The sequence below is a fragment of the Curcuma longa genome, chromosome 13, assembly GCF_044706935.1.
Source record: "Curcuma longa cultivar G26 ecotype Majalengka, Jawa Barat chromosome 13, ITB_CL_G26_1.1, whole genome shotgun sequence".
Taxonomy (NCBI): domain Eukaryota; kingdom Viridiplantae; phylum Streptophyta; class Magnoliopsida; order Zingiberales; family Zingiberaceae; genus Curcuma; species Curcuma longa.
The window spans coordinates 6916344-6943496 of record NC_133873.1 but is presented as its reverse complement, the minus strand read 5'-3'; the positions used below and the strand labels follow the sequence as shown (position 1 = coordinate 6943496).

Genomic DNA, 27153 nt, shown 5'->3' with positions numbered 1-27153 from the left:
CGGATGTCCTACCGTTGCACCATTGCCCCGGGGTTAAATTATTTTTAATAAGTTAATGAGATGATTGCTCAAGTTTAAATCAAGTCTAAATGAACTAAGTTATTTTGATGATGGTTAAGTTTATATTTTAAAATTTATTTAATTGATTAATAATTTTTATAATATATATTTTTATTTATTTATAAATTTGATGAGGATTTCATTGATAAAGATAGTTCATAAATTGAATTCATTGATACTATATATAAATACTATTCAGGATTAATTTATAATTTTTATTTAAACACATATATATTTATATTTATATTTTATTTAATAAATTATTTAAATTTATTTATTTTTTAATTATATATCTATATTAAATAAATATAAATAAGGTGAACATTAAAGTAGGTGCCTCTTCAAATGCTTCCAAAGCTTAATCATGGGGTGAGGTGATTAGTCACATTCCCCTTATATCTCACTTGATCCCACCAATCAAATCATCATTATTTCTCTTCATTACACGATATACTTCGTCATCTTAATGGTCCCACACAGTCGATCACACGATCATTTATAAAGAGGTAAAGCTACAGTTGACCACAACGATTTGTCAAAATTCGATCATTATCTACTTCAACAACTGTATTTCATCATAATCAACTCAACTATGTCTAAGAAGTAATCATTATTTTTTTGCGTTGTGACCGACTACAGTTTCTCGATTTACCTCCTCACAGATGATCATGAGACCGACCGTATGAGACCGCTAAGATGATAGATTCCATCTTTTATCGGAGAAGCAATCATCATTAATTCTCACAACAATAAATGAATATATCTTTTAATAAAAAAACTACATTATACAATTTATTATTTTTCGAATTAAATATTATACAATTTTGCAGCCTCTCGTAAGTTACACACGAATCGTTACGACCTAAGTTACGAACTGAATAGGGCAGCCAATTTCCCGGACATTTATGACTCTTTTTTGCCCCCGCACCTCGCTGCCACGGCGGCGATGGACGCCGACGCCTTCGCCCGCAGCATCCCAACCACCTCCGCCATCGTGGGGCGGAGGCTGGGGTTGTTCCCCAGGCACGCTGCTGCCACCGCTAGCATCGCCTCCGCCTCTCCGGCGTCGTACGCGCCGCCCAATCCGGCGTCCACCGCCTCCGCGATCCGTCCCTCCGGATCGCGAAGCACAGGGGCCATCTCCGCTGTTAAACGGCGCTCGCGCTCGGCGTCGAACGCCTCCGCGCCGGTGACGAGCTCCAGCAGCAGCACCCCGAAGCTGTACACGTCGCTCTTCTTGGAGACCATCCCCGAACGGAGGTAGTGCGGGTCGACGTATCCCGGCGAGCCCACCACCATGGCCCGGCCGGATCTGGGCGGCGCCACCGCCGCCGAGAAGCCCACCCGGGCCGATCCGAAGTCGCACAGCTTCGCCTCCATCCGCGCATCGAGGAGCACGTTTGCGGACTTCACGTCGCCGTGCACCACCTGGGGGTCGCACCCCTCGTGGAGGTACTCCAGCGCCTGCGCCACCTGGTGCGCGATCGCCACCCGCCGCGCCCACGGAAGCACCTCTCCGCCGCCCTCTCCGTGGAGCTGCTCGTGGAGGCTCCCTTTCGGTACGTACTCGAACACCAAAGCTCCTTCTTCCTCTGCAATCTCGATCCAAACTCGAAATTAGGGTTCGGCACATCAAATTAGAACGAAGAAAACAAAATTAGGCGACAGATCGCGGACCATGGTCGTCGCAATAGCCGACGAAGCGGACGATGTGGGGATGGCGGAGCCGGAGTAGAACGTCGAGCTCCTGCTGGAAGGCGCGATGGAGGCGCTCGCTGGGGCGGTGTAGCTTGACGGCGGCGAGGGAGGAATCCGGGAGGCGAGCGAGGTAGACAGTGCTGGTTCCTCCCTCCCCGACCACCGCGGAGGCGGCGAACTCGACCTCCCCCCATCCGAACCGCCTCGGCACCGCCGCCCCCTTCTCCTCCTCCTCCGGCTCGGTTTCCGGTTCATCGCCGACGCGGGCCTGGGCCGGGCCCAGATCCGAGTCTCCCGGATTCCGGAAGCATCCGCAGAGAGGTATTCTGCACCCGCGGAACATCCTAACTTATGCGAGAGTATCTGAAACCCTAGGAATGGCGAAATGGGTAATAGTGAAACAAAGAAGAGAAGAGAAGAGAAGAGAAGAGAATGAGAGAGGAATGGAGATGAGAGAGTATATTTATATGAAGACTTGTATCTACCTAATTTATGAATAGGATTGAACAATAAATGGTGAAGAAGAAGAAAGAAGAAGAAGGAAGGAAGGAAGGGGAATGGGCCATTAGATTGAGTGATTGGGGAGCTCTAATTTGGATGGGTCATTGTGTGGCGGTGGGGTGGCGGAGTCAAAGTAATGGAGGAGGGGTTGGGTTGGTGGGAGGTCTCCGCCATCATTGTAGTTTAAATATTTTGAACTCGTGGATTCAATGTCCCTGGTGGGGCCATAGATAGCTTATTTTATGACTTGAGAAGAAAAAAAAAAATCAAAAGACCTCCATTATTTGAATTGAAAAAAAAATATCTTTTTAAGTGGTCCTTGTGCGATCATAAATAGCTGAGTTGGTTACGACGGAGCAGAGTTGTTGAAGTGAACAATGATCGAATCTCGATGAAGTCAAAGCAAGCCCTCCTTCGTCGTGATTAACTGCAGCTTTTCGATGTACCTCCTCACAGATGGTCGTGTGACTGACCGTGTGGGGCCGCTGAATTGACAGATTTTATCAATTAGTCTGATCTTACATAGCTAAGTTCGTATTTAGATGGTAGACTTATATCAACGGACAATGATCCGTCTTCTGAATCTCACATTAGTAGAAGATTTGTACATTAGACCATCTTTTATGTAAAAATTCTTTATGAAGTTGATTAAATTATTATAAAATTATCAAATCACTCAAAGTTAATGCTTAGGAATGAACAAATCTCAGGATTAGTTTAAGGGGTGACTTTTCTTTAGGGGGAGAGGAGGTATTAGATGAGTCTTTACTCTTTAGTTTGGGTCAGTTGAGTGAGTGTGATGGAACCTTGCACCTTTGCTTGTTCCCTCAGAGGTGAAACAACACCTTAATTTGCTTCTTCCATCAATGGAGGGCTGACTCCTCCAACTTAGCTTTCTTCATTATCACCCTTGCAATAGTAGTTCATTTATCCATTCATCTGCTGATTCCTTTCAAGTAAACAAGGATGTTGGGGACCCTAGACTCACTCGAGTCACTGTCAGAGGAAATGAGCAAGAAGCTTCTGAAACAATGGACGTATAAATTATACATGAAACCTCTCCTCATTCTCTTATGCAGATTAAATGAATGTTGAATGCATTTCCAACAACAACGTACAATATCTGTTGAATAGCAGACAAGTGTTAGAAAATCTGAAGGTTGCTGACCAAATATGTTTAGTATCAAGAAGATGTCTATTGTCTGCTGCCTTCCCTGCAAGTATTTATCTAAGGGATGGATGGAGGACTAATGTTATCTATAGTCATTCATTGTCTCATATTGCTTGCAATTATTGCCATATTAACATTGTTAGGATCGATCATTGAAGTGTGTGTTTCATACACATGTTTTCGATATTGTTTAGTATGTATTCATTTTATTATACGAGTATATTTTGTATATTTTTATCATTGGTACTCAACCACATAGTCTACTGTCTCAGTAGATGATATTTTTATTATTTGACGGCATCGTACACTTACGGTACAATCACATCAATCACCGTAATTGTTATTTACGGTTGAATTCTGCATGTTCTGATGAGAGTGAGTGATTTAGCCTTAGTATACAATTGAGGAGGGAGTTGAAAAGAGATTGGATGAGGCGGTTCTTGATCGCCCCCTGAACCTTAATTCCCTAGGCCACCAACCCTAGAATTCAATACTTCTCGAACATATGTACTTGAGAAAATCACCCCCCGCCCCTCCGATATTCATAAACCCATAATGTTTAGGCTCCATGACCTAGTCATTCAGGATGCCCGAGTCTCATATTAAGTACACACTCTCGCTCCACGTCATTTGTTTGGTCCAACAAGGCCGCCTTGTGCCAATCAGTCCTTGCATTCGGATGAAGGGGTATTAGTTATGATCATTTCAATCGACTTATTGGCACTTATGATTATGCTTTGTTGTGATCTTGCTCGCTTAGTGTGGTCAAAGTTAATTCGATGTAAGAGATAGGGAAAACTCCTAAATCAATGCTTAAGAATCAAACTATGTTCCTCTCTCGAAAATCTATCCTCCACTTTCATTTGTTCTATAGAAACACAAGTGAAACATAAGTCAAAATGACAAACATTAGTCTATATATAGAAAAAAGCATAGCCCAAAGTGAAATTAACTTATTCAATAACGTTAACATACAAAAATTGCCTACCAAAATTAACCTAAACAACAATAGGTTCAAAATGACAAAAAAAAAACATGGACCAAATTAAAATTAGCTAATTTAATAATGTTATGGTGCATGAATAAGTCTTTGAAGCCCTCGAGTTAAGGTGCAACGGTTAGATCCTCCAACGAACATTAAAGGTTCTAGTCCAATTGAAATGCATTATCGGGAATTTTCATGCAGTGGGATAATAGACCTAAGAACATTGGTCGCTTGAATAGGCTGCTGCAAGTACTTCTCGATTTAATTTGGTAGTCGATAGAAAATTTCTGTGGAATCGGATCGATCACTTTCAAGATTAATCAGATTGTAAGAGTTGGATATCTAGATAATAAGTCTTTGAAAGTTATGTTCCCTCTTCCTTTCAAAAAACTAAAATAAAATATTTAATGTTCCCTCAACTAACTAACATAACTAGAGATTAATTATAAGTTCATCGACATTCATTCCTCCCTAAATTAAAATATGATAACTCGTTCATATTTTTTTTATTTTCAAGTTTCTTTCAAGAAGAGGGAACTCGTTGACAAAATGGAAACACTATTTTCTCGTGGCTAGCTAATACTTCCTTTAATTATTATGCATGATGATATTTAATTAATCTTTTTCAAGGAATCTTTGGCCACACTTTTTGTTTGTTTGTTTTTTAGTATGACATTGCTCCTTTTCCTTTGTATCTTTTGATTTACACTTCATTTTAAAATATATGAAGGATTAAATCAAGATCTAAAGCCAAATAATTGAGTTGTAAATTTGGACCGGAACAAGGGGCAATGAACCTAATTATGGTACGTTGCTTGCCTTGTGTTTCATGCATTGCCAAAACATGTAAGTCAATGACCTCGTGCCTTTCTAATATATGAAGCTTTTGTCTTTCATGTCGCCAGGGTTTTACATTGAGTAATCAAGCCCGGGGGTGTAAACAAGTCGAGCTGAGGTATGTCAAGCGTAATTGTGTTCAAACTTATTTATTTAGTTATCGAACTTGTTCAAATTTATTTATTAAAATCTTATTGAGCTCGAGAAGAAATCAAACTTGTTTTAACATAAATATTAGATTTGGGCATGTTAACTTGTTCATAAAATTTATAATATTTCTTTGGGCTTAAGATATTAGAGGGAACATAAAAAAATTTATAAAATTATTCATGAATATTTTTATATATTTTTTTATAATTAAATTTTATATAAGTTAATAAATTAGTTTATTCATAAATTGTCCATGAGTATTATTCATGAACATTCACTAGTGTTTAAGTTTATTTATTTTATGTATTCTTTTATAATTGAACAAACATAAACCCTAATCAAGTTTACAATAAGAAATAGTGCTCGTTAATTGCATATCTAATTGATACATTAAAAAAGGATTAATTAAATTAACTTAGTGGCAACAATATCACTAAATTGATAGTCTAGATGTCCATGTTTCATCCAACTAATCATAGTGGTAACTTTTCTTGTGGTTCATCCGAGTAAATCCCAAACATAATTTATATACATGTCGAAGTTGACCTCTAAAATATTTATCTTATTTGAGATTTAAATTTTGATCTTTTTATTATTCCTCTGAGTACTTTACCACTGCATCAATCTCACAAAAGGATCACGAGCAATTTGCTTCAATTTTAGTTGACAACTCCGATTGTAACCATTTGTGGTATCACGTCGTTGTAATGGTGTTTCCACCTAATTAAAGCAATTAACATTACTCTTCTAATTTGTGTAGATTTAATCTTATTTCAGTAAAAGATGAAATTTGTCATCTCAGCGGTGTTACACGGTTGGTCCCACGATCATCTGTGAGGAGGTAAATTGGGAAGCTATAGTCAGCTATCACGGGGAGGATATTATTTCAGCTTCGTCGAGATTCGATCCTTATCCTCTTTTACAATTTTGTTCCATTGTAACTAACTCAGCTATGCTCCGAGGATTATAGTAACCAATTCAATAAAAAAATGATAAATCCCAGTCAGTTTCATGGACTCAATCCCTGGGGGTGGCTGGTCCGGTCCCACGGAAGTTTTCCACCGACCACCAGGGTAAATCGGGAAGCGCATACGGCGACCAATCCAGATGTCAACATCCTTTGATTGCGTTCCCCATTTGGAAGAAAATTCTTACAAATACGCCGTAGTTGGGGATCGAACCACGGGTCCCTGGGTCACAATCCGGATGTCCTACCGTTGCACCATTGCCCCGGGGACGTAACCAATTCAATCATACCGCAAAGGTGTGTAGATCTAATGTCATGGTACTTGATTAAATATCATCAATGTAATGTTTGCCATGCTCATAAATAGAATATTCTTTTATTCTATGGATTTTAATTATCCCATATAATGCAAACAACTAAATAAATAAATCTTTTAAAAATATAAAAATTAATAGGACGTTCCTTATTTTTGTTATTGTTAAAAAAATATCAACAAAGATGCCTTGTTCTATTTTAAATTTGAGAAATACACTTATCTTAATACTATTATAGCACTTTAGATCAAAGTTACTCCACTATGTATTTTAATCAAAATTGTCTTAATAATGTTATAGTAAGTTATTTTTGATCCAGTTAAAATAATTTTTATACTAGAATATTTTACATATAATAATATTATATATATATTATAGTACTTGTAGTCAAAATTGCTATAATAATATTAGGGGTGCAAATGTTTGAGTCAAACTCTCGAATATGTTTAATAATTTTTTAAATCAAATTTAAATATGTTTGATACTTTTTTTTTAAATTGAATTCAAATTCATAATATTTTATTTGATTATTCATAAATTATTTACAAACTAGATTCAAATCGAATTTTGCCTATACTATTTTGGTTCAAATATGTGTAAATTAAGGTTTGAATGATTTAAATCAAATTCAAATTTAAATTATAGTTCTTCTACAAAAGATGGAATTTGCCACTTCAACGGCTCTACACAGTTGGTCTCATGATCATCTGTGAGGAGGTAAATTGAAAAATTATAGTTAACCACGACGGAGGAGGGTATTGTCTCGGCTTGCCGAGATTCGAGTCCTTCCCTCTTCTGCAATTCTGTTCTATCATAACCAACTCAGCTATATCCTAAGGATAAATTTGGACCATTTCTCAATTTATGTGTGTCATGCTTGTGCAGGGGCCATACTAATCGTCTCTATATCATTCCAATTTTATCGGATGTCTTCGAAGAGACAAATTATGGTTCAATTCTATAGAACTTGAACTTGAATTTTATTTGATTATTTGTGATTTGAAACTTCAAATCAAATTCAAATATTCCACATTATTTTCATATTTTCTTCGACATGGTAAGCATGTGAGAGACTTGTTTTTATTTTATTTATTTTTAAAATAGACTTTTAATAATAATAATTATTATTATTATTACGTGGGTTGAACGGCTCCTAGGTCCCACCTCAAGTGAAACCAAGGTTCTCCGAATTCCCAAATCTATGGGTAGTGGGCCCCTAGCAAACCTCCAAACTCACCTTAACCGCACACATCTACCGGCCACTCGAGAGTCCATCAGATTCCATCAGTAGATTAAATTAAAATTATATTAATTTATTTTAATATAAATTTAGATGGAAGGATCTATTAAGTCCGTGATCTTATATATTAATTTATAGATTGAAAAATTTTATTTTTTTAAACTTAATAAATTAGTAAGTTTGATGTATTTAAATTGTAATTTAAATTTAAAAATTTTAACTTCATTCGTTTAAATTGTAATATAAATTTAAAATTTTTAATATATTTTTTTGACAGATTTCTGAATTGACTTGTCTAATCTGTAATTCACCTTGGATATAATCCGCTAAATTGGTGATCAGTCCCTCCCACTCTGTCATATAATAGATTTCTAATAAATTGATCCGATTTATTATGAGTTGTTCTGTTTGACAAGTCTATAAATCACAGAAGAGAGAAAGAGACCACTATCACACTCTCCCACAACGAAGATCTTCAAAATGTTATGATTCGATCCTCTATTGAGATATATGTTAACGTTGAATTTAATAGAAAACTCACGATTGGACAACCGTCGGCTTGAAGTACTCGAGAGGTTGATTGATGATGTCTTACTATTATGCTTCTGGGTGTTATCATGATGAAGACTACAGAGGTCGATTAAACTTCATTGGATTGGATTGAATTGATCATCTTTAAAATTAGTCGGATATGAAAAGGAATGAAAACTTGGGTAAAATAAAAATTACCAGAAGAAACCAACAAAACAATGCGCACAAGCCCTCTTCAAACACCGACCTCTGACTGCCTCTGTTGTAACTCTCACGCTTTGCCCATGCTAAAGCCATGCCTTTAGTCCAACGCCTACACGTATTATCCCCATGCATCACCCTTGTTTCTTTCTCTTCTTCTCCGCCGCCGCCGCCGCTGCCGCCGCTGCTGTCGTCGTTGCTGTTGGGCTCCACCAGTTTGCCTGCCTGCCCACCTGCCTGCCTCGCTCAGTCTCTAAAGAAACTCCGCCGCTGGCTGCCGCTGCTGCACATCGTCATTCTGTCGAACACCATGCCTTCGCCGAGCGGCTTTGCGGCCACCAACAGCACGTGGGGCCCATACACGAGCGGCAAGGACTTCGGGATCAACATGGCCACCGTCCTGGCGGTGCTCCTCGGCGCCACGGCCCTGGCTTTCGCGCTGCACGTCGCGTTCCGGTTCCTCGTCCGCCTCCTCGGCCGGGACCGCGCGCGGGCTCCCTACGCCTCCGGCGGCGATCAGGACGACAAGCCTCCGGCGGCGGAGGCGGCGCAGCAGCTTCCGGGGCCCGTGGTGTCGTTCTCCTCCGGGGCGACGAGGATGGCGGGGGCGCCGGAGCGCGCCATCTGCCTCGCCGAGCTGGAGGAGGGCGACCGCGTCCGCGTGCTCCCGCCCTGCGGCCACGGCTTCCACGCGCAGTGCGTCGAGGCGTGGTTCGTCGGACGCTCCTCCTGCCCCACCTGCTGCACCCACTGCCGCCCCACGCCAAGCCTTGAAGATCGCCGCCATTTCCTTTATTGATCTGCTGCAGTTATTGTGACGATCGATCTACGGTAGGCAATAAATCTCCTGATCAAGATTTTGTAAACTATAGACGATGATATCTTTGTGCTTTATTGCCATGTTGAGTGACAATTGAAGTGACTCCAATCTTGAGAATTTTACTAGTGATAAAGATGATAGCTAAGGATCTACCAAATATGAATCTTAAGGATTTTGCCACGGGACATAATTGAGTTAGGGGTGTAATCGAATCGAGCCGAGTCAAACAGTAAGAGGCTCGAGCTCGAGCTCGGTTCGTTTTCCCTAAGTTCAAATTGGTCGAGTTCGATTAGAGCTTTAATTCTTAAGTTCGAGTTCGCTCGTAATGAAAGTAAATAGTTTGCGAATGACTCAAGCTCGGTTAAAAAGATTCATTTTAAAAGTTAAATGAGTTTAGTTCGAGTTTGGTTCAAAAATTACTCGTTTAAAAGTTAAACGAGCTTAGTTCGAGCTCTACTCGGTTAAATATATAATATTTATAATTCATAATAAATATATATATACACACGTTCGCAAATCTCTTAACGAACACGTTCGTGAGCCTTTAAACGAATATGTTCACGAGCTCACGAATCAAATACTGTTAAGTTCGAGCTTAGTTCGATAATATTTTCGAACTTGAAATCAGGCTCGAGCTCGGTTCGTTAACTTAATCGAACGAACTCAAACAAACTTTTTTTCGAATCGAAACTCGAATAGCTCGCGAACAACTTGGCTCATTTTTACACCCTTAAGTTGAGTTGGTTATGATGGGATAGACTCTGCTCAAGTGGGCAAGGGTTAAATCTCGGCGAAACCGAGATAATGCCCTCCTTGTAATGACCAACTGCAGTTTCCCAATTTACCTCCTCATAGATGGTCGTAGGGTCGATCATATAGGGTCGTTAGGATAACGGATTCTACCGTTTGCTGAAATGCATCTTAAGGATTTTACAAATATGAGAAGATGATTGCTAAGTATCTTCAGGCCGATCGATCATGAGCACCATATCATATATCAAGTCTAGGAGACTAGGAGAGTATTGAACTCTCTCCTACTTGTTACAAATAAGCTTGCTATGTTATGGTGCTCATGGTCGGGTGACAATCGTCTCCCAAAATACATCGACCTTCTCTCGTAAGAGAAGCATTCTAAATTCTAAGAATTGTTATATTGGTTACACTTTAAAGCTCACCAAGAGAGGGAGAGGAAAGGAACGCTTGATTGCGGGATGAGGCACCCTATTAAAGTTTGTCCAAAATTAAAAACAGCTCCTCGAACAAATATTTAATATAAATTTTTTACCACTCTGGATTATAAATATTAATAATATCTATAGTCAACATTACATTTTATTAATAATTTTTAATAATAAATCACATTGGGAAAAATATTTTGAGTTAATTTAGTTGGAGGGTTAAGGAATTAATTTCAAATTGTAAATTTTCTTAAAATTACATAAATTGACAAATTCTATCGTACTAAATTTTAGGATAAAATTAAAAATATTAAATTTAATTTAAGAATTAGTTTTAATTTGAAATTAAGTGTGAGAACGGTTCAAATTAAAATATATAAAGAATTTTTTTGCTAAAAAAATATAAAATTTTATTTTAAGATTTTTTTTAAAAAACAATGGAAAAAGTATTGCATAATAATAATAATATTTAATAAGAGCATCCACAATGAATGCTCTAAGAGGATGTTATAATACTTTATTGATGTTAAACACCATTGTAGAAGGGTGTTATAACACGCTTCCAGTTGAACGCGTTCAATTAAAAGTGGGGTGAGTCAGAAGCTGACCCACCCCATGTGTATTTTTTTATTTTTTAATTATATTTATTAAAACATCTATTTTATTTAATAAATATATTTTAAAAAATTTAATATTATTTTTTTAAAATAGTAAAATTATTATTTTAAAAGAAAAGATTATTATTAAAAAAATAATAATTTTAATATTTCAAAATATTTTAAAAATATATTTATTTAATATGATATAATTTATATTTTTAAGATGATTAAGTGGACGGTGAGACCCATAAATAATGAGTGTTAATGTTAAAAAGAATGTAGGTGAAAGAGATATATTGTTATAACGAGTAAGTAGCAATATACCCCATGCTTTTAAATGGAGTGGAAGGTGTTATAATGAGAGTGAGTTGTGCATGCTTTAATATATTTTTTTTGATAATTTAGATATCCCGCTCTTACAGTTCCAACTAATCTGAGAGGTTATTGGTTCGATTTTACAAAGACTTACCATGAGTCATCAGATTAAATCAGAAAATAATGCAAATGAGTTTTGACAAACGATTCAACATCATAAATTTTTTAAACTTTACAAATATATCATGCTTGAATGAGATTTAAACCCTTGTTACTTAAAACGCATGTCTCATCTTTTATCATTATATCATAATCCCAACAAAAACATAAAAAATTTTATACTTACAAAATGCGGTTGTCGTCATTAATTTTTATTTAAATTATTATAAACAATTCAAATTTTTTGTAAAAATTAAAAAAAAAAAACAACCATGCAAAATTATAGGAGGTTGTTAACAGTTAAGATGATCGAATGGTTCAGCAATTAATTTCAAATTATAAATTAACATTGGCTTAAAATTGACATAATCTATCTTCGTAAATTTTATGTTAAAATTTAAAATTACGTGTGAGAACATTTCCAAATTATAAAATATAAACTAAATCCATCATTACTATTTTAATTAATATAATTTTTTAGAAAAATAATTGATAAAGTATTGTTTATCAATATAAAAATTTTCTTACAGTTATTTTTTATATAAGAATTATTTTTTAAAAAACAACCGTGTAAATTTATAAGGAGGCCGTTAACCGTTAGGTTAGTTGTATATACGAGTGCAACACAGAGAACTTTTCCTCTGCAATTTCTCGTTGATTTTCCGATCAAGCCTCAGCTTCATCGATGGGGCGGAAGAGGAAATTGAACCCGGAACCTGCCTCCGACCAGCATCGAGGCTCAGATCAGTCGCCGCCGGTGCCGACTATAATCTTTGACCAGTCGCCGAGGAGATATCCGGCCACCGAGCAGCAGTTCAAGGACACGGTCCAACTGCACACCGGAAGCCCCAGAACCCAAGCCGCCGCCGCCGCCAGGCTCGGCTGCGACGTTCCTCCTAGAAGACCACCATACGGTCACCCTCCAGCGCTGGCCAATGCTATCGTTCCTTTCCGGCACGATGAGGAGGGTGGTCATCTCGCCGCCGCCGCGCCTTACGCAGCATCGTCTTCTTTCGTCTCCGACGACTACGCCCTTTCTCCACCGTCATTGTCGTCGATCTTGAACATGATCAACAACCGTCTCATGTACGATGATGATGACCTCGACAACATCGCCAGTACTTCTAATAGCTTCCTTCCGGATTCCTCTCCGGTGGTCGATGCCGTTCCTTTACAACACAATGAGGATCTCTTCCTCGCCGCCGGTGGCCAAAACTCCCGAGAGTACTCTTCCTACGTTCCTGCTACTGTTCCCTCACTGCCAGCCGTTGTTCCGTCCCAGCACAACGAGGAGGGTCATGTCGCCGCCGCCACGCCTTACGCAGCATCGGCTTCTGTCGTCTCCGACCACTACGCCGCCACTTCTTCTATGGTTTCTAATGGCGGCGTCCCTACGGCCTCCACTGACGCCCTTTTTCCACCATCATCGTCATCAATCTGGGACACGCACACCGACTCCCATTTTCCACCATCATCGTCGTCAATCTGGGACAGGCACACCGGCCATCTAATGTACGACGGTGACTTCAACAACGTCGTCGTTGCTTCTGCCCTTACTCCATCGTCGTCGTCTCTCTTGGACAGGATCACAAATCTTAGAGGGAACCTCACTGTCACCTTTCCTACCGGTGCTTCTGTTGAAGTTTCTAACGGCGACGGGCGACGTGTTCGCCGGCGCCCCTGCCCTGAGGACATCTTCTCCGGCAAAGCTCGCCACCTCCAATAGCGGTGCTAATGTTGTGGATAAATGTCTAGAGGAGGAGGACGACGACTTCGACTGGAGTTGGACATTTGACGGCATTGTTTAGAAATTTGATCAGTGTACTGTATTATTTAATCTTTGAGATGGTTATACCGCCAATGACACATCAAATAAACTCAGCTGTGATGAATTTAATAAGATTTTTCTCAAATGAATAGCGGATTCAAAAATATTGGCGGTTAGGTGGGCTGTTATCTTTATTATTCCATTTACCCTAGTGACCAGTGGAAAACTTGCATATTACTGAGCCGATCATCCCATGATTAATCGGCTTGAAGGGTTGAATACCTAATGTCAACTTAAAAAATTAAACAAAGAATCAATTGAAACTAATTTTTTAATCTAGGTATGCTTGGGTGTAAGCCTAGATCGATCATCAAGTAAATGTGAAAAGCACAAGTAGACCTAAATTGGTATGATACTCCAACATCACTAGTAGGGGTGTTAAAAATGAATCCAATCCGCTAATCAGACCTGAATCAATATGAAAAATATCATGTTAGAGTTGGGGGGTTTTGAGTTTGGGTTGGATTCGAGTTGCGAGTTTTTTTAGGTTGATTGGGTTCGAATTGATTCGAATTGACCAGAATTTATGAATTAGAGATTTTTTTAGGTTAAATTAAATTTTATTTTAAAAATTAAGATGTTTTATGTATATCAATAGTATAAAATTAATATGACAAGGATAAAATATTAAGATAAAAATGAAGAATTATTAGAAGAATAGTTAAAAAAAACTTTTTAAAATGGGTTGGTTGGGTTATTTAGGTTGGTTAGGTTATCCAAGTTTGGATTTAGGATTTTCAAATTGAGTTCGGGTCGAGTTTGAGTTGAAATTTTTTTTGTAATACTCTTACTTTGGCCTGACTCAAATCCATCTGACTCATTTGAATTAATTAACATCCCTAGTCACTAGTGGTTGAAACTTTACGAGTGTTTGAAAATGTCTAGTATGAGATTTGAACCTTCATTATATGAGAATCATCTTTTCCTCTTGCCATTGCACCGTGCCTTACGGGCATCAATCGGGCAACCAATTGAAACTATTACACATACTTTCTCTAGATTCTTATAATTATGATACTTGTCCCCGGGGCCATGGTGCCGCGGTAGGACATCCAGGTTGTCACCCAGCCACCCGCAGTTTGATCTCCAACTACGACGTATTTATAGGAATTTTTTTCCAAATGGAGATCACAATCAAAGGATGCTGGACATCTGGGTTGGCCGCTGTGTGCGCTTCCCGATTTACCCTGGTGCCCGATGAGAAACTTCTGTGGGGCCGAGCCGATCACCCCCAGGGATTGAGTGAATGCGACTAACTGGGATTATCATTTTTTTTATAATTATGATACTTACGAGCAGGTATGGAGTTAGAGGGGTTCATTTGAGAGTGACTACTCTTGTCAATTTTGAAATATAAGAGGTGTAAGAGTATAAAAATGGAGGATGAATAAGAGACGAATGAGGGCAATCATATGACCATTCTCCTTCAATGTAAATATATATCTTTCACCCCAATATGAAATTTTGGACTTCTCCTTATTAGGTGTCATTTGATCCTACATTTTTACTGAAGTTATAAATAAACCAAGCTCAGTTAAATTTTATATTATTCAAATTATTTTTGATAGTTATTGAGATGAAATTTAAATCGAGTCTAAATGAACTAACTTATTTTGATGATTGTTCAAGTTTATAATTTAAAATTTATTTAATTGGTTAATAAGTTTTATAAATATATTTTTATTTATCTATAAATTTGATGAGGATTTTATTGATAAGGATAGTTCATAAATTAAATTCATTGATATTATATATAAATATTATTCATCAATAATGTATAATTTATATTTAAACACGTATATATTTATATTTATATTTAATTTAATATATTATTTAAATTTATTTATTTATTTAATTATATATCTATATTAAATAAACATAAATAAGGTGAACATTAAAGTAGGTGCCTCTTCAAATGCTTCCAAAGCTTAATCATGGGTGAGGTGATTAGTCACATTCCTCTTATATCTCACTTGATCTCTCCAATCAAATCATCATTATTTTTCTTCATTATAATATGGAATCCGTGATCTCAACGATTCCATACAGTTGATCACACAATCATTTATGAGAAGGTAAAGCTGCATTTGACTACGACAATTTGTTGAGATTCAATGTTTGTCTACTTCAACAACTCTACTATATCGTAACCAATTCAATTATGTCTGAGACCGAGAGCAATCATCATTATTTTTCACAACAATAAATGAATATATCTTTTAATAAAAAAACTACATTATACAATTTATTAATTTTCGAATTAAATATTATACAATTTTGCATCCTCTCGAAAGTTACACACGAATCGTTACGAACTAAGTTACGAACTGAATAGGGCAGCCAATTTCCAGGACATTTATGACTCTTTTTTGCCCCCGCAACTCGCTGCAACGGCGGCGATGGACGCCGACGCCTTCGCCCGCAGCATCCCAACCACCTCCGCCATCGTGGGGCGGAGGCCGGGGTTGTTCCCCAGGCACGCTGCTGCCACCGCTAGCATCGCCTCCGCCTCTCCGGCGTCGTACGCGCCACCCAATCCGGCGTCCACCGCCTCCGCGATCCGTCCCTCCGGATCGCGAAGCACAGGGGCCATCTCCGCTGTTAAACGGCGCTCGCGCTCGGCGTCGAACGCCTCCGCGCCGGTGACGAGCTCCAGCAGCAGCACCCCGAAGCTGTACACGTCGCTCTTCTTGGAGACCATCCCCGAACGGAGGTAGTGCGGGTCGACGTATCCCGGCGAGCCCACCACCATGGCCCGGCCGGATCTGGGCGGCGCCACCGCGGCCGAGAAGCCCACCCGGGCCGATCCGAAGTCGCACAGCTTCGCCTCCATCCGCGCATCGAGGAGCACGTTTGCGGACTTCACGTCGCCGTGCACGACCTGGGGGTCGCACCCCTCGTGGAGGTACTCCAGCGCCTGCGCCACCTGGTGCGCGATCGCCACCCGCCGCGCCCACGGAAGCACCTCTCCGCCGCCCTCTCCGTGGAGCTTCTCGTGGAGGCTCCCTTTCGGTACGTACTCGAACACCAAAGCTCCTTCTTCCTCTGCAATCGCGATCCAAACTCGAAATTAGGGTTCGGCACATCAAATTAGAACGAAGAAAACAAAATTAGGCGACAAATCGCGGACCATGGTCGTCGCAATAGCCGACGAGGCGGACGATGTGGGGATGGCGGAGCCGGAGTAGAACGTCGAGCTCCTGCCGGAAGGCGCGATGGAGGCGCTCGCTGGGGCGGTGTAGCTTGATGGCGGCGAGGGAGGAATCCGGGAGGCGAGCGAGGTAGACAGTGCTGGTTCCTCCCTCCCCGACCACCGCGGAGGCGGCGAACTCGACCTCCCCCATCCGAACCGCCGCGGCACCGCCGCCCCCTTCTCCTCCTCCTCCGCCGGCTCGGTTTCCGGTTCATCGCCGACGCGGGCCTGGGCCGGGCCCAGATCCGAGTCGCCCGGATTCCGGAAGCATCCGCAGAGAGGTATTCTGCGCCCGCGGAACATCCTAACTTATGCGAGAGTATCTGAAACCCTAGGAATGGCGAAATGGGTAATAGTGAAACAAAGAAGAGAAGAGATGAGAAGAGAAGAGAATGAGAGAGGAATGGAGATGAGAGAGTATATTTATATGAAGACTTGTATCTACCTAATTTATGAATAGAATTGAACAATAAATGGTGAAGAAGAAGAAAGAAGAAAGAAGAAGAAGAAGGAAGGAAGGGAGGGGAATGGGCCATTAGATTGAGTGATTGGGGAGCTCTAATTTGGATGGGTCATTGTGTGGCGGTGGGGTGGCGGAGTCAAAGTAATGGAGGAGGGGTTGGGTTGGTGGGAGGTCTCCGCCATCATTGTAGTTTAAATATTTTGAACTCGTGGATTCAATGTCCTTGGTGGGCCCATAGATAGCTTATTTTATGACTTGAGAAAGAAAAAAAAAATCAAAAGACCTCCATTATTTGAATTGAAAAAAAATATCTTTTTAAGTGGTCCTCGTGCGATCATAAATAGCTGAGTTGGTTATGACGGAACAGAATTACTGAAGTGGACAAGAGTCGAATCTTGACGAAGTCAAGGCAATGCCTTCCTCCGTTGTAGCCAATTGTAGCTTTTTGATTTACTTCCTCACAGATGGTCGTGAGACCAACCGTATGAGACTGCTAGGATAGCGGATTCTATTTTTTATTGAAGCGAAAATAATCTTTTATACATTAGGTATAATAGATTCAATTAGTCTGATCTTGCATAGCTGAGTTCGTACTTAGATGGTAGACTTACATCAAAGGACAATGATCCGTCTTTTGAATATCACATTAGTAGAAGATTTGTACATTAGACAGTCTTTTATGTAAAAATTCTTTATGAAGTTGATTAAATTATTTTAAAATTATCAAATCACTCAAAGTTAATGCTTAGGAATGAACAAATCTCAGGATTAGTTTAAGGGGTGACTTTTCTTTAGGGGGAGAGGAGGTATTAGATGAGTCTTTACTCTTTAGTTTGGGTCAGTTGAGTGAGTGTGATGGAACCTTGCACCTTTGCTTGTTCCCTCAGAGGTGAAACAACACCTTAATTTGCTTCTTCCATCAATGGAGGGCTGACTCCTCCAACCTAGCTTTCTTCATTATCACCCTTGCAATAGTAGTTCATTTATCCATTCATCTGCTGATTCCTTTCAAGTAAACAAGGATGTTGGGGACCCTAGACTCACTCGAGTCACTGTCAGAGGAAATGAGCAAGAAGCTTCTGAAACAATGGACATATAAATTATACATGAAACCTTTCCTCATTCTCTTATGCAGATTAAATGAATGTTGAATGCATTTCCAACAACAACGTACAATATCTTTTGAATAGCAGACAAGTGTTAGAAAATCTGAAGGTTGCTGACCAAATATGTTTAATATCAAGAAGATGTCTATTGTCTGCTGCCTTCCCTGCAAGTATTTATCAAAGGGATGGATGGAGGACTAATGTTATCTATAGTCATCCATTCTCTCATATTGCTAGCAATTATTGCCATATTAACATTGTTAGGATCGATCATTGAAGTGTGTGTTTCATACACTTGTTTTCGATATTGTTTAGCATGCATTCATTTTATTACATGAGTATATTTCGTATATTTTCATCGTTGGTACCCAACAACATAGTCTCAGTAGATGATTTTTTTATTATTTGACGACATCGTACACTTACGGTACGATCACATCAATCACCGTAATTGTTATTATTACGGTTGAATTCTGCATGTTCTGATGAGAGTGAGTGATTTAGCCTTAGTATACAATTGAGGAGGGAGTTGAAAAGAGATTGGATGAGGCGGTTCTTGATCGCCCCCTGAACCTTAATTCCCTAGGCCACCAACCCTAGAATTCAATACTTCTCGAACATATGTACTTGAGAAAATCACCCCCACCCCTCCGATATTCATAAACCCATAATGTTCAGGCTCCATGACCTAGTCATTCAGGATGCCCGAGTCTCATATTAAGTACACACTCTCGCTCCACGTCATATGTTTGGTCCAACAAGGCCGCCTTGTGCCAATCAGTCCTTGCATTCGGACGAAAGGGTATTAGTTATGATCATTTCAATCGACTTATTGGCACTTATGATTATGCTTTGTTGTGATCTTGCTCGCTTAGTATGGTCAAAGTTCCTTCGATGTAAGAGAGGGAAAACTTTAGATCTATGTTTAAGAATCAAACTATGTTCCTCTCTCGAAAATCTATCCTCCACTTTCATTTTTGTTTTATAGAAACACAAGTGAAACATAAGTCAAAATGACAAACATTAGTCTATATATAGAAAAAAGCATAGCCCAAAGTGAAATTAGCTTATTCAATAATGTTAACATCCAAGAATTGCCTACCAAAATTAACCTAAACAACAATAGGTTCAAAATGACAAAAAAAACAACATGGACCAAATTAAAATTAGCTAATTTAATAATGTTATGGTGCATGAATAAGTCTTTGAAGCCCTCGAGTTAAGGTGCAACGGTTAGATCCTCCAACGAACATTAAAGGTTCTAGTCCAATTGAAATGCATTATCAAGAATTTTCATGCAGTGGGATAATAGACCTAAGAACACTGGTCGCTTGAATAGATTGCTGCAAGTACTTCTCGATTTAATTTGGTAGTCGATAGAAAATTTCTGTGGAACCGGATCGATCACTTTCAAGATTAATCAGATGGTAAGAGTTGGATATCTGGATAATAAGTCTTTGAAAGTTATGTTCCCTCTTCCTTTCAAAAAACTAAAATAAAATATTTAATGTTCCCTCAACTAACTAACATAACTAGAGATTAATTATAAGTTCATCGACATTCATTCCTCCCTAAATTAAAATATGATAACTCGTTCATATTTTTTTTTTTCAAGTTTCTTTCAAGAAGAGGGAACTCGTTGACAAAATGGAAACACTATTTTCTCGTGGCTAGCTAATACTTCCTTTAATTATTATGCATGATGATATTTAATTAATCTTTTTCAAGGAATCTTTGGCCATACTTTTTGTTTGTTTGTTTTTTAGTATGACATTGCTTCTTTTCCTTTGTATCTTTTGATTTGCACTTCATTTTAAAATAAATGAAGGATTAAATGAAGATCTAAAGCCAAATAATTGAGTTGTAAATTTGGACCGGAGCAAGGGGCAATGAACCTAATTATGGTACGTTGCTTGCCTTGTGTTTCATGCATTGCCAAAACAAGTCAATGACCTCGTGCCCTTCTAATATATGAAGCTTTTGTCTTTCATGTTGCCAGGGTTTAACATGCTCAAGTAATCAAGCCCGGGGGTGTAAACAAGTCGAGCTGAGGTAAGTCAAGCTTAATTGTGTTCAAACTTATTTATTTAGTTATCGAACTTGTTCAAATTTGTTTATTAAAAATCTTAGATTTGGGCATATTAATTTGTTCATAAAATTTATAATATTTCTTTGGTTTTAAGATATTAGAGGGAACATAAAAAAAATTTATAAAATTATTCACGAATATTTTTATATATTTTTTTTATAATTAAATTTTATATAAGTTAATAAATTAGTTTATTCAAAAATTATCCATGAGTGTTATTCATGAACATTGACTAGTGTTTAAGTTTATTTATTTTATATATTCTTTTATAATTGAACAAACATAAACCCTAATCAAGTTTACAATAAGAAATTGTGCTCGTTAATTGCATATCTAATTGATACATTACAAAAGGATTAATTAAATTAACTTAGTGGCAACAATCTCACTAAATTGATAGTCTAGATGTTCATGTTTCATCCAACTAATCATAGTGGTAACTTTTCTCGTGGTTCATCCGAGTAAATCCGAAACATAATTTATATACATGTCGAAGTTAACCTCTAAAATATTTATCTTATTTGAGATTTAAATTTTTATCTTTTTATTATTCCTCTGAGTACTTTACCACTGCATCAATCTCACCAAAGGATCACGAGCAATTTGCTTCAATTTTAGTTGACAACTCCGATTGTAACCATTTGTGGTATCACGTCGTTGTAATGGTGTTTCCACCTAATTAAAGCAATTAACATTACTCTTTTAATTTGTGTAGATCTAATCTCATTTTAGCAAAAGATAGAATTCGTCATCTCAGCGGTCTTACACGGTCGGTCTCACGATCATCTGTGATAAGGTAAATTGAGAAGCTACAGTCGGCCACCATGAGAGAGGGTATTAATTTGATTTTGTCGAGATTTAACCCTTGTCTACTTCAATAAGTTTGTCCTACAGTAATAAATTTTTTTCTGTAAAAGATGGAATATTCCGCTACCCTAACGGTCCCACGCGATTGGTACCATGACCATCTATGAGGAGGTAAATCGGCTACAGTTGACCACGATGGAGAAGGGTATTGTTTCGACTTTGCAGAGATTCGAACTCTTATCCTCTTCTGCAGTTCTGCTCCGTCATAACCAACTCAGTTATGTTTCGGGAGCTATAATAATCAATTCTTCTGCAATAAAGGTGGAATTCACCACCTTAACGGCTCCACATGATCGGTCTCATGACGATTTATGAAGAGGTAAATCGAGAAATTACAGATGGTACAATAATCAATTCAATCATACCCTAGTGGCGTGTAGATCTAATCTCATGGTACTTGATCAAATATCATCAATTTAATGTTTGCCATGCTCATAAATGGAATATTCTTTTATTCTATGGATTTTAATTATCCTTATAATGCAAACAACTAAATAAATAAATCTTTTTAAAATACAAGAATATAAAAATTAATAGGACGTTTCTTATTTTTGTTATTGTTAAAAATAATCAAAAAAGATGTCTTGTCTATTTTAAATTTGAGAAATACACTTATCTTAATACTATTATAGCACTTTAAATCAAAGTTACTACAATATGTATTTTAATCAAAATTGTCTTAATCAATGGCGTAGTCAAAATCAACAATTGCCGTGGACTAATCAATAAAACTAAATTAGAATATTTTAATTTTTTAAATTATTAAATTGAAAATGGTTGGACTGCACTGGGCTCCAGCCCAGTGCATGGCTACGCCAGTGGTCTTAATAATGTTAAGTTATTTTTGATCGAGTTAAAATAATTTTCATACTAGCATATTTTATATATATTATATATATATATATATATATATATATATATATATTATAGTACTTGTAGTCAAAATTTCTATAATAATATTAGGGGTGCAAATGTTTGAGTCTTTAATAATTTTTTAAATCGAATTCAAATATATTTTATAATTTTTTTAAAGTTGAATTCAAATTCACAATATTTTATTTAATTATTCATAAATTATTTACAAACTAGATTCAAATCGAATTTTGTCTAGACGATTTTGGTTCAAATATGTGTAAATTAAGGTTTAAATGATTTAAATCAAATTCAAATTTAAATTATAGTTTTTCTGTAAAAAGTGAAATCCACCCTAGCGACTTCACATGGTCGGTTCCATGATCATTTGTGAGGAAATAAATCGAAAAATTACAATTAACCACGACAAATGAGGGTATTATTTCGGCTTCATAGAGATTCGAACTCTTATCCTTTTTTGCAACTTTGTTCCATCGTAACCAACTCAACTATGTCCTAGAAGTAAATTTGTACTATTTCTTAATTTATGCGTGTCATCATTGCGCAGAGGCCATGCTAATATTCTCTGTATCGTTCCAATTTTATTAGATATCTCCGAAGAGACGAATTATAGTTCTTTTTCTGTAAAAGGTGGAATTCGACACTTTAGCGGCCTCACACGGTTGACTCAACGACCATCTGTGAGGAGATAAATCGAGAAACTGTAGTTGGTCACAACGCAGGAGGGTATTGTCTGGTTTCGTCAGGATTCGAACCCTTGTCCTCTTCTGCAAGTCTGCTGCATCGTAATCAACTTCAAATCAAATTCAAATATTCCACATTATTTTCATATTTTCTTCGACATGGTAAGCATGTGAGAGACTTGTTTTTATTTTAATTTTTAAAATATATTTTTAATAATAATAATAATTGCGTGGGTTTAACGGCTCCTAGGTCCCACCTCAAGTGAAACCAATGTTCTCCGAATTCCCAAATCTATGGGTAGTGGGCCCCTAGTAAACCTCCAAACTCACTCTAACCGCACACATCTACCGGCCACTCGAGAGTCCATCAGTAGATTAAATTAAAATTATATTAATTTATTTTAATATAAATTTAGATGGATGGATCCATTTAAGTCCGTGATTTTATATTAAAAAATTTATTTTTTAAAAAATTTAAAATTAAAATAAAAAACTTAATAAACTAGTGAGTTTGATCTATTTAAATTGTAATTTAAATTTAAAAATTTTAATTTAATTCGTTTAAACTGTAATTTAAATTTAAAATTAAAATTTTTTTTTTGATAAATCCTTGAATTGATCTGTCTAATTTGCAATTCACCTGGGATAGGATTGGATTGAAGATTTTCAATCCGTCAAATTAGTGGGTCAGCATCTCCCACCCCGTCATATAATAAATTTCTGATAAATTGATCCGATCTGTTATAAGTTGATCTGTTTGACAGCTCTACTAATCACAGAAGAGATGAGGAGATCACTATCACACTCTCCCACAACGGAGATCTTCAAAATGTTATGATTCAATCCTCTATTGAGACATATGTTAACGTTGAATTTAATAGAAAACTTGGACAACCATGGGCTATACTTCGACGAAAAAAGTACTACATTTAATGTTGGATGATGAAGACTACAGAGGTTGATTGTTGACGTCTTACTATTATGCTTCTGGGTATTATTATTAGGGATATTGGATTGGATTGATCACCTTTAAAATTAGTCGGATATAAAAAGGAATGAAAACTTGGTAAAATAAAAATTACCAAGAAACCAACAAAACAATGCGCACAAGCCCTTTTAAAAAAAAAAAAAATGATAATCCCAGTAGCCACATCTCTAGGGGTGGTCGGTCCGGTCTCACGGAAGTTTTCCACTGACCACCAGGGTAAATCGGTAACCGCATACGGCGGCCAATCCAGATGTCCAGCATCCTTTGATTGTGTTCCCTATTTAGAGGAAAATTCTTACAAATACGTCGTAACTAGGGATCGAACCGTGGGTCCCTGAGTTACAATCTGAATGTCCTACCGTTACACCATTGCCCCGGGGACGCACAAGCCCTCTTCAAACACCGACCTCTGACTGCCTCTGTTGTACTCTCTCACGCTTTGCCCATGCTAAAGCCATGCCTTTAGTCCAACGCCTACACGTATTATCCCCATGCACACCCTTGTTTCTTTCTCTTCTTCTGCCGCCGCCGCTGCTGTTGTCGTTGCTGTTGGGCTCCACCAGTTTGCCTGCCTGCCCACCTGCCTGCCTCGCTCAGTCTCTAAAAACAACTACCCCGCTGGCTGCCGCTCACATCGTCATTCTGTCGAACACCATGCCTTCGCCGATCGACTTTGCGGCCACCAACAGCACGTGGGGCCCATACACGAGCGGCAAGGACTTCGGGATCAACATGGCCACCGTCCTGGCGGTGCTCCTCGGCGCCACGGCCCTGGCTTTCGCGATGCACGTCGCGTTCCGGTTCCTCGTCCGCCTCCTCGGCCGAGACGACCGCGCGCGGGCTCCCTACGCCGCTGGCGGCGATCAGGACGACAAGCCTCCGGCGGCGCAGCAGCTTCCGGGGCCCGTGGTGTCGTTCTCCTCCGGGGCGACGAGGATGGCGGGGGCGCCGGAGTGCGCCATCTGCCTCGCCGAGCTGGAGGAGGGCGACCGCGTCCGCGTGCTGCCGGCCTGCAGCCACGGCTTCCACGCGCAGTGCGTCGAGGCGTGGTTCGTCGGACGCTCGTCCTGCCCTACCTGCCGCACCGACTGCCGCCCCACGCCGGAGTCTTGAAGATCGCCGCCATTTCCTTTATTGATCTGCTGCAGTTATTGTGACGATCGATCTACGGTAGGCAATAAATCTCCTGATCAAGATTTTGTAAACTATAGACGATGATATATTTAATTTGTGCTTTATTGCCATGTTGAGTGACAATTGAAGTGATCTCAATCTTGAGAATTTTACTAGTGATAAAGATGATAGCTAAGGATCTACCAAATATGAATCTTAAGGATTGTGCTGCGGGAGATAATTGAATTAGGGGTGTAATCAAACCATACCGAGTCGAACAGTAAGAGGCTCGAGCTTAAGCTCGGTTCGTTTTCCCTAAGCGTAAATTCGGCTCGAGTTCGATTCGAGCTTTAATTCTTAAGCTTGAGCTTGGCTCGTAATGAAATTAAATAATTCGTGAATGGCTCGAACTCGGTTAAAAAATGGCTCGTTTAAAAGTTAAACGAGGTTAGTTCGAGTTTAGTTCAAAAATAACTCATTTAAAAGTTAAACGAGCTTAGTTCGAGTTTGACTCATTAATATATAATATTTATAATTCATGTAATAAATATATATACACACGTTCGCGAATCTCTTAACGAACATGTTCGTGAGCCTTTAAATGAACATGTTCACGAGCTCACGAACCAAATACTGTTAAGCTCGAGCTCAGTTCGATAATATTTTCAAGCTTGAAATCAAGCTCGAGCTCGGTTCGTTAACTTAATCAAACGAACTCAAAACAAACTTTTTTTCGAATCGAAACTCGAATAGCTCGCGAACAACTTGGCTCGTTTATACCCTTAAATTGAGTTGGTTACGATGGTATAGACTTGCTGAAGTGGACAAGGGTTGAATCTTAGCAAAACCGAGACAATGCCCTCCATGACCAACTGCAGCTTCCCAATTTATCTCCTCATATATGGTCGTAGGATCGACCATATAGGGCTGTTAGGGTCGCAGATTCTATTTTTTGTTGAAATGCATCTTAAGGATTTTATAAATATGAGAAGATGATTGCTAAGTATCTTCAGGCCGATCGATCATGAGCACCATATCATATATCAAGTCTAGGAGAGTATTGAAGCCCCGAGGTATAGCTGAGAGTATTGAACTCTCTCGAAGCCAGGCAATACCCTTGTTACAAAGTTTCTCGATTTACCTCTTCACAAATGGTCGTGGGGCCGATGCTATGTTATGGTGCTCACTTGTTACAAATGCTATGTTATGGTGCTCAAAATGGCAATCGTCTCCCAAAATACATCGACCTCCTCTCGTAAGAGAAGCATTCTAAATTCTAAGAATTGTTATATTGGTTACACTTTAAAACTCACCAAGAGAGGAGAGGAAAGAAATGCTTGATTGCTCTAAGTTTTAATGTTTCTTTTCGATTTGAATTCAAATTTGGAGTGGTAAAACATAAATTAAATGTCTCTCTCAATCTCCATTTGGGCTTCATTAGGGCTAGAGCAAACAATGGGCTTCCATCCCATAAATCTTGGCCATTAATTGGCCTAACTTGGGCTCGTTGCCAACCTAATTATGCTTAACCTAATAAAAAAAATAGATCCACTATCTCAACGATCCCCTTAAAGTCGGTTTTCCTAGTGGATAGAGGTAAGATGCATCCTACGGTAACTTTATACAAAATGTTATCCGTAACGCTAAGATTACCTGCATGCATAGGAGGATGATAGGGTGTTTGAAAATTTTGCTAATGCATTAAGTCTAATGTGATATGTGAAAATAGTTCGAGCAAAGTTTTAGGATAGGTTGGAAAATAGTAGAATGGATTGTTGGACATCCTATTGTTCGGAAAGGCTCTAAGCTTGTGAATGTGAAGGTTTTGATTGAGGGAATGCTAAATTCCCATGAAGTAGATCTATTTCCTTGTTTTTCTTTTGGATTTAGTGGATCTTTTGTAAGCCTAAATTGCGACTAAGGGTTTGATCATGTTTCGGTCGGGTTGTAGTTAGTTATGGAAATTGGGTGCCAATGGGTAAGAATGAAGACAACCACCATTAGTGTGCAATTGGAGTTTAATGAACTTTTTCTAGGATATGATGAAAATGAGGTCCTTTTGTGACTTGCACGGGAGAGAAAGAGCCTATATTCAATTGACTTAGATACAACATAGTCTCTATTTGCCTTGTCAAAGCACACAATATTAGTGGCAAAAGATGTGTGAAGGTGTTTTTGGTGAAGGAGAGTGTTGGTGTAATCGACCTCTAGTCAAGATTGATCA

At 38.6% G+C, this 27153-nt stretch overlaps 3 protein-coding genes, 1 long non-coding RNA gene, 2 other non-coding genes and 1 pseudogene across 6 annotated transcripts; 3 read left to right on the top strand and 4 right to left on the bottom strand.

Annotated features, from left to right (window-relative positions):
- Positions 1-894: 894 nt before the first annotated feature.
- LOC141844176 (salt tolerance receptor-like cytoplasmic kinase 1) lies at positions 895-2180 on the bottom strand. Its single transcript, XM_074732207.1, has 2 exons — positions 1738-2180; positions 895-1652 (listed from the first exon to the last, which is right to left on the bottom strand). Exons 1-2 carry the CDS (start codon positions 2099-2101, stop codon positions 964-966), a joined length of 1053 nt encoding a protein of 350 aa, XP_074588308.1. The 5' UTR covers positions 2102-2180; the 3' UTR covers positions 895-963.
- Positions 2181-7522: 5342 nt separating this feature from the next.
- Positions 7523-7625, bottom strand: LOC141844612 (U6 spliceosomal RNA). Its single transcript, XR_012603151.1, has one exon. It is a non-coding gene; the product is annotated as a U6 spliceosomal RNA (small nuclear RNA).
- Positions 7626-8965: 1340 nt separating this feature from the next.
- LOC141843964 (RING-H2 finger protein ATL79-like) lies at positions 8966-9454 on the top strand. Its single transcript, XM_074731970.1, has one exon. The coding sequence runs from the start codon at positions 8966-8968 to the stop codon at positions 9452-9454; it is 489 nt and encodes a 162-aa protein (XP_074588071.1).
- A 6317-nt stretch (positions 9455-15771) lies between these two features.
- Positions 15772-17323, bottom strand: LOC141844169 (salt tolerance receptor-like cytoplasmic kinase 1; annotated as a pseudogene).
- LOC141844170 (uncharacterized) lies at positions 16482-20458 on the top strand. Its single transcript, XR_012603115.1, has 3 exons — positions 16482-16566; positions 20145-20220; positions 20316-20458. It is a non-coding gene; the product is annotated as an uncharacterized LOC141844170 (long non-coding RNA).
- A 2188-nt stretch (positions 20459-22646) lies between these two features.
- On the bottom strand, positions 22647-22749 carry LOC141844611 (U6 spliceosomal RNA). Its single transcript, XR_012603150.1, has one exon. It is a non-coding gene; the product is annotated as a U6 spliceosomal RNA (small nuclear RNA).
- Positions 22750-24446: 1697 nt separating this feature from the next.
- On the top strand, positions 24447-25022 carry LOC141843781 (RING-H2 finger protein ATL79-like). The gene has a single exon (XM_074731813.1). The coding sequence runs from the start codon at positions 24471-24473 to the stop codon at positions 24927-24929; it is 459 nt and encodes a 152-aa protein (XP_074587914.1). The 5' UTR covers positions 24447-24470; the 3' UTR covers positions 24930-25022.
- The last annotated feature ends 2131 nt before the right edge of the window (positions 25023-27153 follow it).